The sequence below is a fragment of the Prionailurus viverrinus genome, chromosome D4 (assembly GCF_022837055.1).
Source record: "Prionailurus viverrinus isolate Anna chromosome D4, UM_Priviv_1.0, whole genome shotgun sequence".
Classification (NCBI taxonomy): Eukaryota; Metazoa; Chordata; class Mammalia; order Carnivora; family Felidae; genus Prionailurus; species Prionailurus viverrinus.
In genome coordinates this window covers 76,631,026-76,645,026 of record NC_062573.1, presented here as the reverse complement: position 1 = coordinate 76,645,026, position 14,001 = coordinate 76,631,026, and the positions used below count along the sequence as shown (strand labels likewise).

The 14,001-nt window shown below is 41.3% G+C and overlaps 1 protein-coding gene across 4 annotated transcripts in view; it reads left to right on the top strand.

The window, feature by feature from the left end:
* Nucleotides 1–14,001, top strand: part of PIP5K1B (phosphatidylinositol-4-phosphate 5-kinase type 1 beta) — a 314,990-nt gene that overhangs the window by 114,355 nt on the left and 186,634 nt on the right. For all 4 annotated transcript variants that reach the window (XM_047829491.1, XM_047829492.1, XM_047829493.1 and 1 more), the window contains one exon: nucleotides 11,331–11,399. In XM_047829491.1, coding sequence (XP_047685447.1) covers nucleotides 11,331–11,399 — 69 coding nt within the window. Of the gene's footprint in view, nucleotides 1–11,330; nucleotides 11,400–14,001 lie in introns of those variants that run through there.

The following is a 14,001-nucleotide window of genomic DNA, read 5'->3' as shown; positions in this document are numbered from 1 at the left end:
ACACAACTCAACAACGCAAAAACCCAAATAATCCAATTTAAAAAGGAGCAGAGCACTTGAATAGACATTTCTCCAGAGAAGACATCCAGATGGCCAACAGACACATGAAAAGATGCTCAACATCACTCATCATCAGGGAAATGCAAATCAAAACGTCACTGAGGTATCACCTCACACCTGTCAGAATGGCTAACATCAAAAAGACCAGAAATAACAAGTGTCAGTGAGGATGTGGAGAAAAAAGGAACCCTCATGCATTGTTGATAGGAATGCAATCTGGTGCAGCCACTGTGGAAAACAGTATGGAGGTTCTTCAAAAAATTAAAAGTAGAACTACTGTGTGGTTGAGTAATCCCACTACTGGCTATTTATCCAAAGAAAACAAAAGCACTTTGAAAAATAGATGCCACACCGTGCTTACTGCAGCATTATTTACGATAGGCAAGATATGAAATCAACACATGTTCGTCAATAGATGAGTGGATAAAAAAGTGGTATATGTAGACCATGGAGTATTGGCTATATCAGCTATAAAAAAGAGTGAGATCTTGCCATCTGCAATAACATGGATGGACCTAGAGGGTATAATACTAAGTAAAATCCATCAGAGAAAGATAAATGCCATATGGTTCCATTGTATGTGGAATTTAAGTGGCCAAACAAATGAACAAAGAAAAAAGATAGACCAAAAAAAAAGAAAAAAAAGACTTACAAAGAAAACAAACTGATGGTTGCCAGAGGGAAGGTGGGTAGGGGGATCCATGAAATAGATAAGTCATTGACTCATTATATTGAACACCAAAACTCATATAACAAACACTGTATGTATAATTATACTTCAATTAAAAAGAGAGAAAAAAAACTCTCATAGGTTTCTAGACAGAGAAAACCAGTCAGTTACCACGACAGGGGCATCAGTCTAGCATGAAACTCCTTACTTATAATCCAGAAAGCAAGAACACAGCAATACCATATTTATAGAGAGTTGAAGGAACAAAGGACTGAGCTAAGAATCCTGTCACCAGCCAAGAGATCTAGTCATATATGAGGCCAAAAGAAAGACATGTTTAGACATGGAGTGACTCAAAGCAGACCATCCATGTGCCACTTGTGAGAAAATTACTTAAGAAATGTTCCAGGGGCACCTGGGTGGTTCAGTCTGTTAAGCGTCCGACTTCGGCCCAGGTCATGATCTCACGGTCCGTGAGTTCGAGCCCCTCGTCAGGCTCTGTGCTGACAGCTCAGAGCCTGGAGCCTGCTTCAGATTCTGGGTCTCGCTCTCTCTCTGCCCCCCACCCCTGTTCACACTCGGTATCTCTCAAAAATGAAGTTTTTAAAAAAATGTCTTAATACCTCCTGTGGACGAGGAAGAGAGAGGAGATGTCATGGGTTGGATTCTCTGAAAGCAGGCAAGGAAACAGAGTTTTTGCATGCAAGATATTTATTAGAGGTCCACACCTGTGTTAGGAGTTGAACTGTATCCTGCAAAAAAAAAAAAAAAAAAAAAAAAAAAAAAAAAAAATATATATATATATATATATATATATATATATATATATATACACAAGTTCTAAACCCTGGTACCTGTGAATGTGACCTTATTTGGAAATAGAGCCTTTACTCATGTCATCAAGGAAAATGAGGTCAGGAGGGTGAGCCCTAATCCAATATGGCTGACGTCCTTTCCAGAAGAGGAAGATGCCACGTGAAGACAGACACGTGGGGAGAATGCTGTATGACAGGATCGATGCAGCCACAAGCCAGGGAACACCAAGGGTCAGTGGCCACCAGCAGAAGCAGGAAGAGGAAGGGAAGGATTTTACCCAGAGCCTCGGGGGGAGCATGGCCCAGCTGACGCCATGATTTGGGACTTGCAGCTTCCAGAACCACGAGAGAAGAAATTCCTACCATGTGAAGGCACACATGTGGAGACTAATACAGCCTGTGAAAGGAAGAGGTGGGGTGAGCAGAGGGAGAAGCCCGGCTCCCCTGCAGGACCCATGAAGCGGGCCCGACTTGGCCAGGAGCTGCCCCACCATTCGGTCACAGGATGTGGGCAGCCCCAGCGAGGCCATCGCCTCGCTGAGGTGGCTCTTGACAGGGGCAGACCCTGACGGAGTGGATAGGAAAACGTAGATTTTCTTGATGATTTGAAAATAGAATGATAACTAACCAAATATACATGGCATGAACTGTTGTCATTACTAGGAAGAAGAAAGTGGAATTGCAAGTTGGATTAATCCAGCAAAGAGGAAATGAATAAAAATAAATGCGGCAACAATAAATGTAGTTAATAGTAAATAAATATATTGGAAGCAAGCCAGATACAATCCTATCGCAATAGATGTGAATTTGTTAAAATCCCCTTTCAAATGACAGACTCTTAAATTAGCAAAAACAAAACAAAGTTCCAGTTTTAGGCTAGTTTTAAGGAACACAGGTAAAACAAAATGACAGCTAAAAAAGTTCAGTGGACAAAGATATGCCAAGTGTATGCAAGCAAAAGGAAAACGGAAGTGTACATGAACCACAATGGAACTCAAAACTAAAATTATTAAGTAAGAAAGGATCGTTTTCAAAGTAAAGAGGATATTTCACCAGGACACTATTACACATAGATTATACACTAGTCAGCATTGTTGTGGAAAATGTAAGGCAAACAAATAAAACAAAAAAATTACAGGAGAATATGATAGAACTATAACTATATTATCGTAAGCCAGCCAGGAATAAACACCCTTACTGAAACATCTTTAACGTTCTAGAACTTTCATTTCTCTGAGACAGAATCTTAGAAGTTGGGCCGAACTTGGTCAGTGCATTAATGGTTCTTTTTGAAGGACCGTTGCTACATTCCTGTCTATAAAAAGGTTGAAGCCGTCAGTCGAATGGCGCAGGAAGAGTCCTTGATTATTGACATCCTTGTCAGCATTGGACGTTCGCCATCTTTAAAATGTTTCCCAAGTTGGTGGGCAGGTAGTAGCATCTCAGTTATTATAATTCGTGTTCTCTTACCACTCAGCAGGCTTATCCCTTTCACAGGTTTACCAGTGATCTAGATTTTCAGTTCACACCGTTCACTTATTTTGATCCTGTGTGGTTTGTCTTTTCCTTCGTAATCAATTTGTAGAGTTTCCTAGTACGTTAGACACTAACCCTGTCATGTGAGCTGCAATGTAGTACGAGCAGGGGAGGGGCCGAGACAGAGAGAGACACAGAATCTGAAGCAGGCTCCAGGCTCTGAGCCATCAGCACAGAGCCCGACGCGGGGCTCGAACTCAACAAACTGCAAGATCACGACCCGAGCCGAAGTCGGATGCTTAACCGACTGAGCCACCCAGGCGCCCCTACCATCTGCATTTTTAGTGAATTCCAACGGACTCAGTCTGGAGCTCTTACCTCTTTTATTTTATACTTATTTACAAATATTCAAAATCCTACCCTAGTTCATGACCTTTAACTTTGACATTATCAAATTTAAAACAAATGACAAGCAAAGAGAAACGAAGTTTGGTGAATGTCAGCATGCCTCAGGGGGCAGAACAGAACCTGGGATATATGGTTCGTGCTATTGATTGCTGCCTGTGGTTCAGGGTTTGAAGAGCATTAATGTTTTCCTTACTGTTAAGTGTGGAGTGCTCGTTGCATAATCCTTGGAGAATGTAGAAAAAATATAAAAATGGAAACCCGAAGCATTCATAATCCCATCGTCCACAGATAATCACCAGTGCTTCTGTGAATTTCTTTCTTCCTTCTTCCAGGCATATATAGAAATATATAGAATTGTACATAATCTCTCTAAAACATACTCATCTTGGCTCCCATAGTTATGAATGATGCGCTTTAACTGGTTCAGGAGCATAGCAGGTCTAGGAACAAATGGTAATTACCACTCTGTCCATTTCATTGCCCATTTGCAGTTTACCAGAACATTCCCAAGCGTCTCATTTGCCTCCCCTGCACAGATGTCCCAGTGAAGAGGTCCGCGTGACCTTTGTTCAACATCGCCCTAAGAAAAGTCGTAGAGTACAGGCAACATTTCATGGCATCCTTTTATCATTATTGCCTATTTTGTAATGTCTTAGAGAAATTGCTTTTTAAAACTGGAAGTTTACCTATTTCTCTTCTCCTCTTTTCTGCTGTCCATTCAGGGGTGACCTACGACATAATACAAAGGATCATTTCATCATCTGTCCTGCATTCAAGCCCGTTAGTCAACCCCTCCCTATGGTGGGTTTTCCAAAGACCCTTCATTGTTGCTCTTGGAAGTTTCTCGGTTTTCAGAGCTGCCAAGTCTTAGAGGTTTAATGACTCAATGGCATCCTTTAGGGAACTCTTCATTCTGTTGATTCTGTTATACCGTTGACGGGTAAAGAAAACCATGCCCTTACTGTCATTAGCGTGTAATAAATGGGAGACATGCACATACCCTAGTGAGAAATGGGCTAGAGCTTCAGACAGATGATCCACCAAAGGAGTTCAAACAACCAAGTAAACATGACAGAGTTGTCTGTCTTGCTTTGAAACATATACAGGCAAAATTAGATGATATTTTTGCCCAGAATTGGCCAAGTGTTTTATTTGATTTTAAATGATGACCCTTGCTGCTGCGAGAGATGCAAAGTTAGATATATTTTACCCAGTAAACATCGTTCTGTGAATCTTTAGCGGCTCTGATGGACTTGCCGTTGGAAATTCTAAGAACACAGAAGGCAGTTTTACTCACAACAAAAAGAAAGCATCCTGAATGTCTGTTAATAAATATTGAACTATGATACATTTTTATGATAGTTATTCAGATGTTAGACCTTTTTCCAATTAATATTTAGTGATGCAGACAATGTTTATATAAAGCGAAAAGGGCCCAAGTACAAAGTTGTATGTAATGTATGACCCCAGTTTTGTTAAAAAATAAACACACGTTTGAAAAAGATCCACTGGTAAAATAAGTGAATATTCACAGGTAATAGGATTAAAGGTGATAGTTTTACTTTTCTTTTTCTTATTCAAATAAAATACCTGTGTTACTTTTCATAGGGAAAAAAACATTATGTGAAATTTTCTTTTCATGTTTATTTATTTTTTGAGAGAGAGAGAAAGAGAGAGAGAGAGAGAAGGAGCCGGGGAGGGACAGAGACAGAGGGAGACACAGAACCCGAAATGGGCTCCAGGCTCCGAGCTATCGGCACAGAGCCCGATGTGGGGCTTGAACTCATGAGGTGTGAGATCATGACCTCAGCTGAAGTCAGATACGTAACCGACTGAGCCATGCGGGTGCCCCACAAACATTATTTTTAAATTTGAACCCCAGACATTATTTTTAAATTTAAAAAGTATGTTTAGTTTTTAAAATGACTGAAAGATCATGAACACTTATACATTTGATTTAAAAAAATCAAGGAACCTTCCCCATATATTATGAAACTTAATTCCAATTAGTTTGCAGAGTTTTGGGAGTAGTCTGGTTATGTCAGGAAAATGAAAACGTGGCATATTCAGTAGTGTTTTACATCTTAAAAAGGGCTTAAAATGCACGTGGAGATTATGTCTTTTGAAGTATGTACAGTCCAAAAGTCTTTTTCATTGATGAAGGAGGTTGTGTTGAGTTAATGACATGGCCATTTATTCCATGCCAACTATATCTAATGTTACCACACCGCTGGCACCTTCCAAAGAATCCTGCGTACATTGTGATTCTTGGTGTTGGACCCCTCAGTTATGTCTTGATCACCTTCCTTCAGGGGATCAGCTCTCTTCCCATGTATAAAACACCCAAGGAGATGGAATCAGATGCTGCCTGCATTGATCTAATGGTGTGTTATTATCTTTCTTAGCAATTTATTCATTCATTCATTCTATAAATATTTACGAAGCACTTACTGTATGCCGGGTACAGTTTAAGTGTTAGAGGTACATCGTTGAACAAAACAGACTAAAGTCCCTGCCTCTGTGGAGTTTAAATTCTTCAGGAGGAGACAGACTGCAACAAAAGTCCACTGTAATAAATAAGGAAACTCTATTGTATGTTGGATACTGGTGAGTGCTATGGGCAAAAAAGAAAGAAAGGGAGGGAGAGAGGAAGGAATGGAGAGAGAAGGAAAGGAAGAAAGAAAGAGGAAGTAAATAAAAGAAGGAAAGGAAGGAAGAAAGAAAGAGGAAGGAAGAAAGGAAGAAAATAAAAGAAGGAAAGGAAAGGAAGGAAGGAAATAAAAGAACAAAAGAAGGAAAGGAAAGAGAGAGAGAGAGAGAGAGAGAGAGAAAGAAAGAAAGAAAGAAAGAAAAGAAAAGAAAAGAAAAGAAAGAAAGGAAAAGAAAAGAAAAAAGAAATTAAGGAGAGTTAAGGGGAATCAGGAGTATGGGGTATTAGGGCAGGCAGGTACCAAATAGGATATAGTTTAAAATAGGATCATCAAGCTAAGCATCAGATAGAAGTTGACATTTGAACAAAGACCTGAAGAAGATGAGCAGGTACCTGTGGAAGACTGCTCAGGCAGTGGGAATAACTCAAGCAGAAAGCTTTAGTGTAGCAGCATTCTGGTGTTTGAAAAAAAGCAGAGTACGTGAAGCAGGGGAATGGAGGGGAAGTTCAGAGGTGCTCAGGTCAGAGGAGGAATGGGAAGAGGGTGGGTAGGTCGTACAGGACCACATCCACCATTGCAAGGACTTTGGCTTTTACCCTGGATGAAATGGGACACCACTGTAGGGTCTTAAGAGAAAAGGGACTTGGTATGATTAGGTTTAAAGACAGATGACTGTGGCTGAGAGTAGATTGCAGATGGGTGTGGGTGGCCCTAGCAAGCCCTGTTGAGAGACCGAGAGGGGCTAACACATGCTCGAGACGATGGTGGCTCTGCTCACGAACACAGAGCAGGAGTGGTGACAGGTGACTAGATTCTGGATGTCTTTCAGAGGCTTTGCTGGCAGGTTGACTATGGTGTAAGAGGAGGAGGACTCTAAGATTTGGGGCCCGAACAGCAAGAGGTTGGAGATGCCATTAACTGAGATGGCAAAGGTCCAAGGGAAGGAAGGGAGGGAATATCAGGATTATGGTTTTAGATTTGCAAATTTGGATGTTTCTGGTAGATATCCACATGGAGACGTCAAGAAGACTACTGGATATGCAACTCTGGAGCCCAGAAGAGAGCTCCAGATGGTATTTGGAGACTCTCAAGAAAGTATGGATAGAGAAGAGAACCAAGGAGTCAGTCCTGGGGGTGCCTGGGTGGCTCGGTCGGTTAAGCGTCTGACTTTGGCTCAGGTCATGATCAGGTTTGTGAGTTCAAGTCCCACAGCGGGCTCTGTGCGGACAGCTTGGAGCCTGGAGCCTGTTTCATATTCTGTGTCTCCTTCTCTGTCTGCCCCTCCTCCACTTGCACTCTGTCTCTCTATCTCAAAAATGAATAAAAACATATAAAAACAATTTTAAAGAAAGAGTCAGTCCTGGATACTCCAATATTAAGAGGTTACAGAGAAAGAAAGGAGAACCATCTAAGGAGACTGATAGGTCAGGCAGAATGGGGACTTAGAGTTAGCCATTGGATTTGGCAACATGGAGGTCCTTGGTGATTTTGATGAAGACGTTCACAGTATAGTGGGGAGAGCAAACCCCTGATTGAGGTGCAGTAAGGAGAGAATACGTGAAAAGGAATCAGGGGTTGAGAGTAGAAACATCTTTTTCAAGGAGTTTTGCCGCAAGGAGGAAGTGGAATCCAGAAAAGGCTTTTATTTTGTTAAGGTGGAAGAAATGGCAGAGCGCTGATGGGGTAGAAATAGAGTGAAAAATTGAAGCCGCCGAGAGGAAGGGGAGAATCGTAGGAACGAAGTCCTTGAATAGGTGACAGGCTCTGCACAGTTTAAATAAGCTTTTCTTGTTTTAGAATTACTAACTGTTGTCACATTCATTGCCAGCATTTCCACCTTGTTGCTTGCCTTTTAATATGTTCATGATCTATTTTGATATTAAGTCGAGAAATTTGAGCGGTCAAATCAACTAAACTTTTTTATTGTGTAGCTTTTATGTGTATAAAAATGTTTGCCTACGCAAGGATCCAATATTAGTTAAATACCTATATATTCGTATAAAGTAATTGCGTAATTTGAGCTTTTCCAGGGGCATGACCTAGCCTTTGGTTTGCCTTTTTTTTTCAATGAGCCTGAGACCTTTCAGGTATTATAATTCCACTTATAATTATTCAAGCCTCACCAAAATATTATGAAGAGACTAAAAAATCAATTATTTTTTTTAAAATGTTTATTTTGAGTTGGGGGAGGGGAGGGGGTGAGAGAGAGAGGGAGAGAGAGAGAATCCCATTGTGGGGCTCCATCTCATGAACTGTAAAATCATGACCTGAGCCTAAACCAAGAGTCAAACACTTAATTGACTGAGCCACCTGGGTGCATTGAAAATCAATTATTTTTTAATTGTATTAAGCAGATATAGTATGGAAAGCACTAGCATGTGAAACACCTGTCCATATTATAGTTGATAGGTTATAATCCAGTTAGTTATATGGACACAAATGGAAATACAAATTTGTCTACGAGAGTGCTTTGATGGGTGGGCAGTCATAGGTCTGGTGAGGTTAGTTTGCCATGATCCATTCTTTAATTTCCTTGGATGTTTTTTTAGTCCTTTCAAGCATGTAGGAGTCTTTTAGTCCCAATGCAGAGAAATGGCTAGCAAATTCTTAGGTTTAATCCACACCATATTTATTAAAAGCCCAAGATTTATGGGTGCCTGGGTGGCTTAGTTAGGCCTCCGACTTCAGCTCAGGTCATGATCCCATGGTTTGTGAATTTGAGCCCCGCGTCAGGCTCTGTGCTGGAGCCTGCTTCCAATTCTGTGTCTCCCTCTCTCTCTCCTCTCTCTCCCTCCCTCCCTCTCTCTCTCTCTCTCTCTCTCAAAAATAAACGTTAAAAAAAATTAAAAGCCCAAGATTTAAAATCTGCTTCAACAACCTAATTGTCCATCAGTAGATGAATGGGTAAGGTAGATGTGGTACACACACACACACACACACACACACACACACACACACACACTGAACTGCTACTCAGCCATAACACAGGATGAGATCTTGCCATTTGCGACCATATGGATGGACCCAGAGAGTGTAATGCTAAGTGAAATAAGTCAGAGAAAGTCAAATACCAAATGATTTCACCAATACGGGGGGGTCTAAAGAACAGACGAATAAGCAAGCAAATGCAGAAGCAGACCCTTGAATCTAGAGAAGAGACTGATCGTTGCCAGATGGGAAGGGATGAGGGGGACAGGTAAAAATGGGGACAGGGAGGGAGATATACAGGCTTCCAGAATGAGTCAGTGACAGGGATGAAAAATACAACATAAGGAATTTGGTTAATGGACTTTTGATAGTGTTATAGGGAGACTGAGGGTAGCTGCCCTTGTGAGCAGAGCAGAGCATCCAGACTTGTCACATCAGTGTGTGGTACCCCCAAACCTAATATAACATTGTGTCCATTATACTTTAATTAAAACTTTTTCTTCTTAAAAAAATAAAATAACATGTGCTTCAAAGGGTTACAAGAAAGTCAGAAGTGTTACCCCTCCTTGGTGTATCCTAAGAAAAGACCCTTAAATGTCACGGTTCTGGATTAAGTAGTTCTTCTCGTTTGCCAGATAAGTAACTGGCTATAAAAATTAAGGTGAATTAAAAGGTAAGATGCAAAAATCTTAGCCTTACAAAGTGAAAAGGACGCATGTTTAAACATCTTACATATTCCAGTGAGACAAAAATATTTTCTCTAAAAGCATTGAAAGAAGTCACATAGGGAGTCAATAGTGTTGTGCATGAAAAATAGAAAACTTCTCTGTGTCATAATTATAATATGAAAGACAGCAGCATAGAAAATATTAATAACGTGCTTGGATACAGATGAATAACCTTGATACATAAAAATCAATAAGAAAAACACTAGTAATAATAACCATAATGGGTAAAAATCAATAACTAAAACACTAAGAACCCAGTACATAAGCAGACACAGTAATAGAAAACTCAAAAGATGAGCGGCTCCTGGGTGGTTCAGTTGGTTAAGTATCTGACTTTGGCTCAGGTCATGATCTCGTGGTTCGTGAGTTCGAGCCCCTCATCAGGCTCTGAACTGACAGCTCAGAGCCTGGAGCCTGCTTTAGATTCTGTGTGTGTGTGTCTCTCTCTCTCTGTCCCTCCCCTGCTTGTGCTCTGTCTCTCTCTGTCTCTGTCTCTCTCTCTCTGTCTCAAAGATAAACATTTTTAAAAATTAGAAAACTCAAAAGAAATACAGGGAGGTAAAAAAAGGCAAAAAAAACCAGGTATGCAAACCATCTTAACATTTACTAATAATTTTCAGAAGTGCACATTAATATCAAGAGATGCTTTCTTTCACCTCTGAAATTAGCAAAGATAATTAAAATGGTAATAGTCACTGAAAGCATGTAATGAAACACGCACCCACTCACCGAAGATAGTGTGAATGGGCATATGCTGGGAAAGAAAGTTACTATTCTTCCAATGACCTTGATATTCTAGGAATCTAAGAAAACACTGAAATTGGACAAAAATAGAAGCACAAAATAATTCTTGTTGTATTATTTGTAGGCGTAAAACCCTTGGAGCGCCTCACCTGTCCTTTAACGTTAGCGTTGTCGAAGGTGAAGGACTAACATGCAGTTGTGTTCACACACTGGCGTGCCCTGCAGCCAGAGACAATGATTATTCCTACAATGAGATGTTTATAATCAAACGGGAAAACGCATATTACCTAAATGCCTTTGAAAACTGCTGGGTGAAAGTGGTATCCTAACATTCTAAGCATAAAACTACGTGGAACCAAAGGCGATAACATAGAAGCCCAAATGTGAAGAGTGGAGTTGCCCAAGGGCAGTAGAATTGAGTACTTTTTTTGTCCTGATTTATATTTTTTGGTACTTTCCAGATACTTTTAGAGGAAGCATCTATAATCAGAGGAAGCTTTTTTTTTTTTAAGACTTTATAGAAAGAAACTTGTGCGTATGATTTGGGCTTGGACTTCTACACCATCTTTCTTAGAGCATATGGGAGCAAGTATTCTACCAAAATGGTTTAGCGGTAAAGATTTATTTTGTAAAGACTGGGGAACACAGATTTTTTTCTTTTTTCTTTTCCTTTTTTTTGTTTTGTTTTGTTTTGTTAGTATTCTGAGAAATCTCTTCCTTTCTTGGAGATCAGAGTGATAACAACACAGATGTAATTAACCGAAGCAGATTCTCCAGGTAACAGTATTATTAGCATATGGTGTTTCAGAGCCGAGTGGTAAGTTGACCCGGGTACGTTTTTCTCCTGTAGATGTCGTCTGCTGCTGAAAATGGAGATGCAGCATCTGGAAAACAGAACGAAGAAAAAACTTACAAAAAGGTGAGTGACTGTTTTGTTTTCTTTCTTCGGTTCAGAAAGAGGAACGCGGTCGTTGCCTGGAAAGTTGCATATATCCGAGGCCTTGTTTCCCTCTAAAGCAGTTGTGTGTAAATTACAGCCTTAGTTTCCTGTTGCCCTCACGGATTCAGTGGTTCAAACGACACAGAGGTATTGTCTTGTAGGACTACAGGTCACAAGGCCAACATGGGTCTCCCTGGGCCAGGATCCAGGTGGCTGTAGGCTGCGTTCCTTTCGGGAGTTTCTAGGGGACAGTCTGTTGTTCCCTTGTCTTTCCAGCTTCTCCAAGTTGCCTGTGTTGCCCGTTATCATGATTCCCTTCCAACCTCAAAGATGGCAAAGACCAGCTGAGTCTCTCTCAGTCTGTATCACTCTGACACTTCAAAGAACGCTTGTGATTACGCTGAGCCCTCCTAGATAATTCAGAATAATCCCTTTTTTAATTATTACTAGTTTTTTGAGAGAGAGAGAGAGAGAGAGAGAGAGAGAGAATATCCCAAGCAGGTTCCACAGTCCGTGCAGAACCCAATGCAGGGCTCGATCCCCTGACCCTGGGAACATGACCTGAGCTAAAACCAAAAGTTGAATGCTCAACTGACCGAGCCACCCAGGCGCCCCTAATCCCTTTATTTTCAAGTCAGCTGATCAGCAACCTTAATTTCTTTTGCAACCTTAACACCTCCTTGCCATATGACGTATTCACAGATCGCCATGAGACGTGGACGTCTTTGGGGAGGGGTGGGTTTTCCATGTTGTACGTCATTGACAGTTACTATGCTATATAGATCATTGACAGAAGGTGGTTATTTGAAGACTCTTGTAACTCTTAAGAAGAAGGCCCTTATGTGTGTGTAGTGTTCTGTGTCCAGTATGTGAATCTTTTTTAAAATAATTTTTTTAGGGGCGCCTGGGTGGCGCAGTCGGTTAAGCGTCCGACTTCAGCCAGGTCACGATCTCGCGGTCCGGGAGTTCGAGCCCCGCGTCAGGCTCTGGGCTGATGGCTCAGCGCCTGGAGCCTGTTTCCGATTCTGTGTCTCCCTCTCTCTGCCCCTCCCCCGTTCATGCTCTGTCTCTCTCTGTCCCAAAATAAATAAACGTTGAAAAAAAAAATTTTTTTAAATAAAATAAAATAAAATAATTTTTTTAGATGTTTGTTTATTTTTGAGAGAGAGAGAGAGAGAAGGTGATCAGGGGGAGGGGCAGAGAGAAGGGGACAGAGGATCTAAAGCAGGCTCTGTGCTGACAGCAACAGCCCGATGCGGGGCTGAAACTCACAAAATGCAAGATTATGACCTTGAGCCGAAGTCACACGCTTCACCAACTGAGCCACCCAGGTGCCCCCAGTATATGCATCTTTTAATTGACTTGCTGCTTCCCACCAAAATTTTACACACTTTCTACCTTTGTATTTAAAAAAAAAAAAATTGTAGTATGAACTTTCGTCCCATCCCTTTGTAAGCCTCTCAGATTCTGTGCCTTAAGCCCATTTCACAAAAATCCCCTTCCAGACGTTCCAGTGTATCTTACCTTGCCTTCTTTGACTTTGATAAATTCTTGGCTGCTGGCGAGGAAGCTAATGTTCAAACATATTACTGGGGAGTATATGTTCCCAGGCACCACTGCTCCTGATTTTAAATCGACTGCACATTTTACCTTTAAAAGTCCTTGTCCTCCTTCTGTCTTGCGAGTAGGAGGTTTGTATATGCAAGGTCTGTTATATCGTAACTTTTCCTTTTGCTTTTTACTCTTTCGTGGATAGCTAGCAAGAAGTTTTGCCATAAAGTACAGGAACCACCTGATCCAGCTGCATATTCGCGTCATGGAATTAACAGGATATATTTCCTGTTCCATTTTCTTGTGGGAGAATATGCCCCTTTTCCTGGTACAGCTTCTGACTTGCCTACTCAGCCAAACCTAGAAATATAAGCAGGGAGTTTCTGTCCAAAGTGATGACGTGGTGGGGGCAGAGTAGGGTGAAGTTTCCGGAACTAAGAAGTGTCATGTTATGTCATCTCAAACATGCGAATCTGGCCAGAGGCAGTGACGTCTCTGATAGCATATTTGACTCAGCAGCATTGGTAAGGTCTTAAGAACCGAAAGTCAGATATTAAGATCGCAAAGAATTCCAGTAAATAAGAGAAGATTATTTAATCCTGGAGGATTATTAACAGGACAGAGTTTGTTTTTTTTTCTTGTGCGTGGCGGCAACCGGATGCTTCGAATGGTCTCTGATTTTCAGACGAAGATGAGCAGTGGAGGGAGAGGTGTTTAGCTTCTCTGAGAAAAACACCGAAAAGCATAGCTCCTGAGTCTTCAGTCCTCAGTAAATAGGGTGTTGACGTGCACAGGAGGAAGAGGGACTACTCAGAGAAAGTATCGCTTCGCTAGCAGGGGACGGCTCGGCTGAACTACTCCATTGAAGTCTTCTCCATGGAGCAAAGACACCGTCACACTGGAGGTGTTAATCACAGTGTTCCCAGAGGTGGCTGGGGTCTCCTTAGCTATTGGAAATGTGTTTGTCTCTAGGCCCAGATGGACCGTTCCCCCAAATGAAAGAGCTTCAGGCTCACGTAGGGAAACCCCT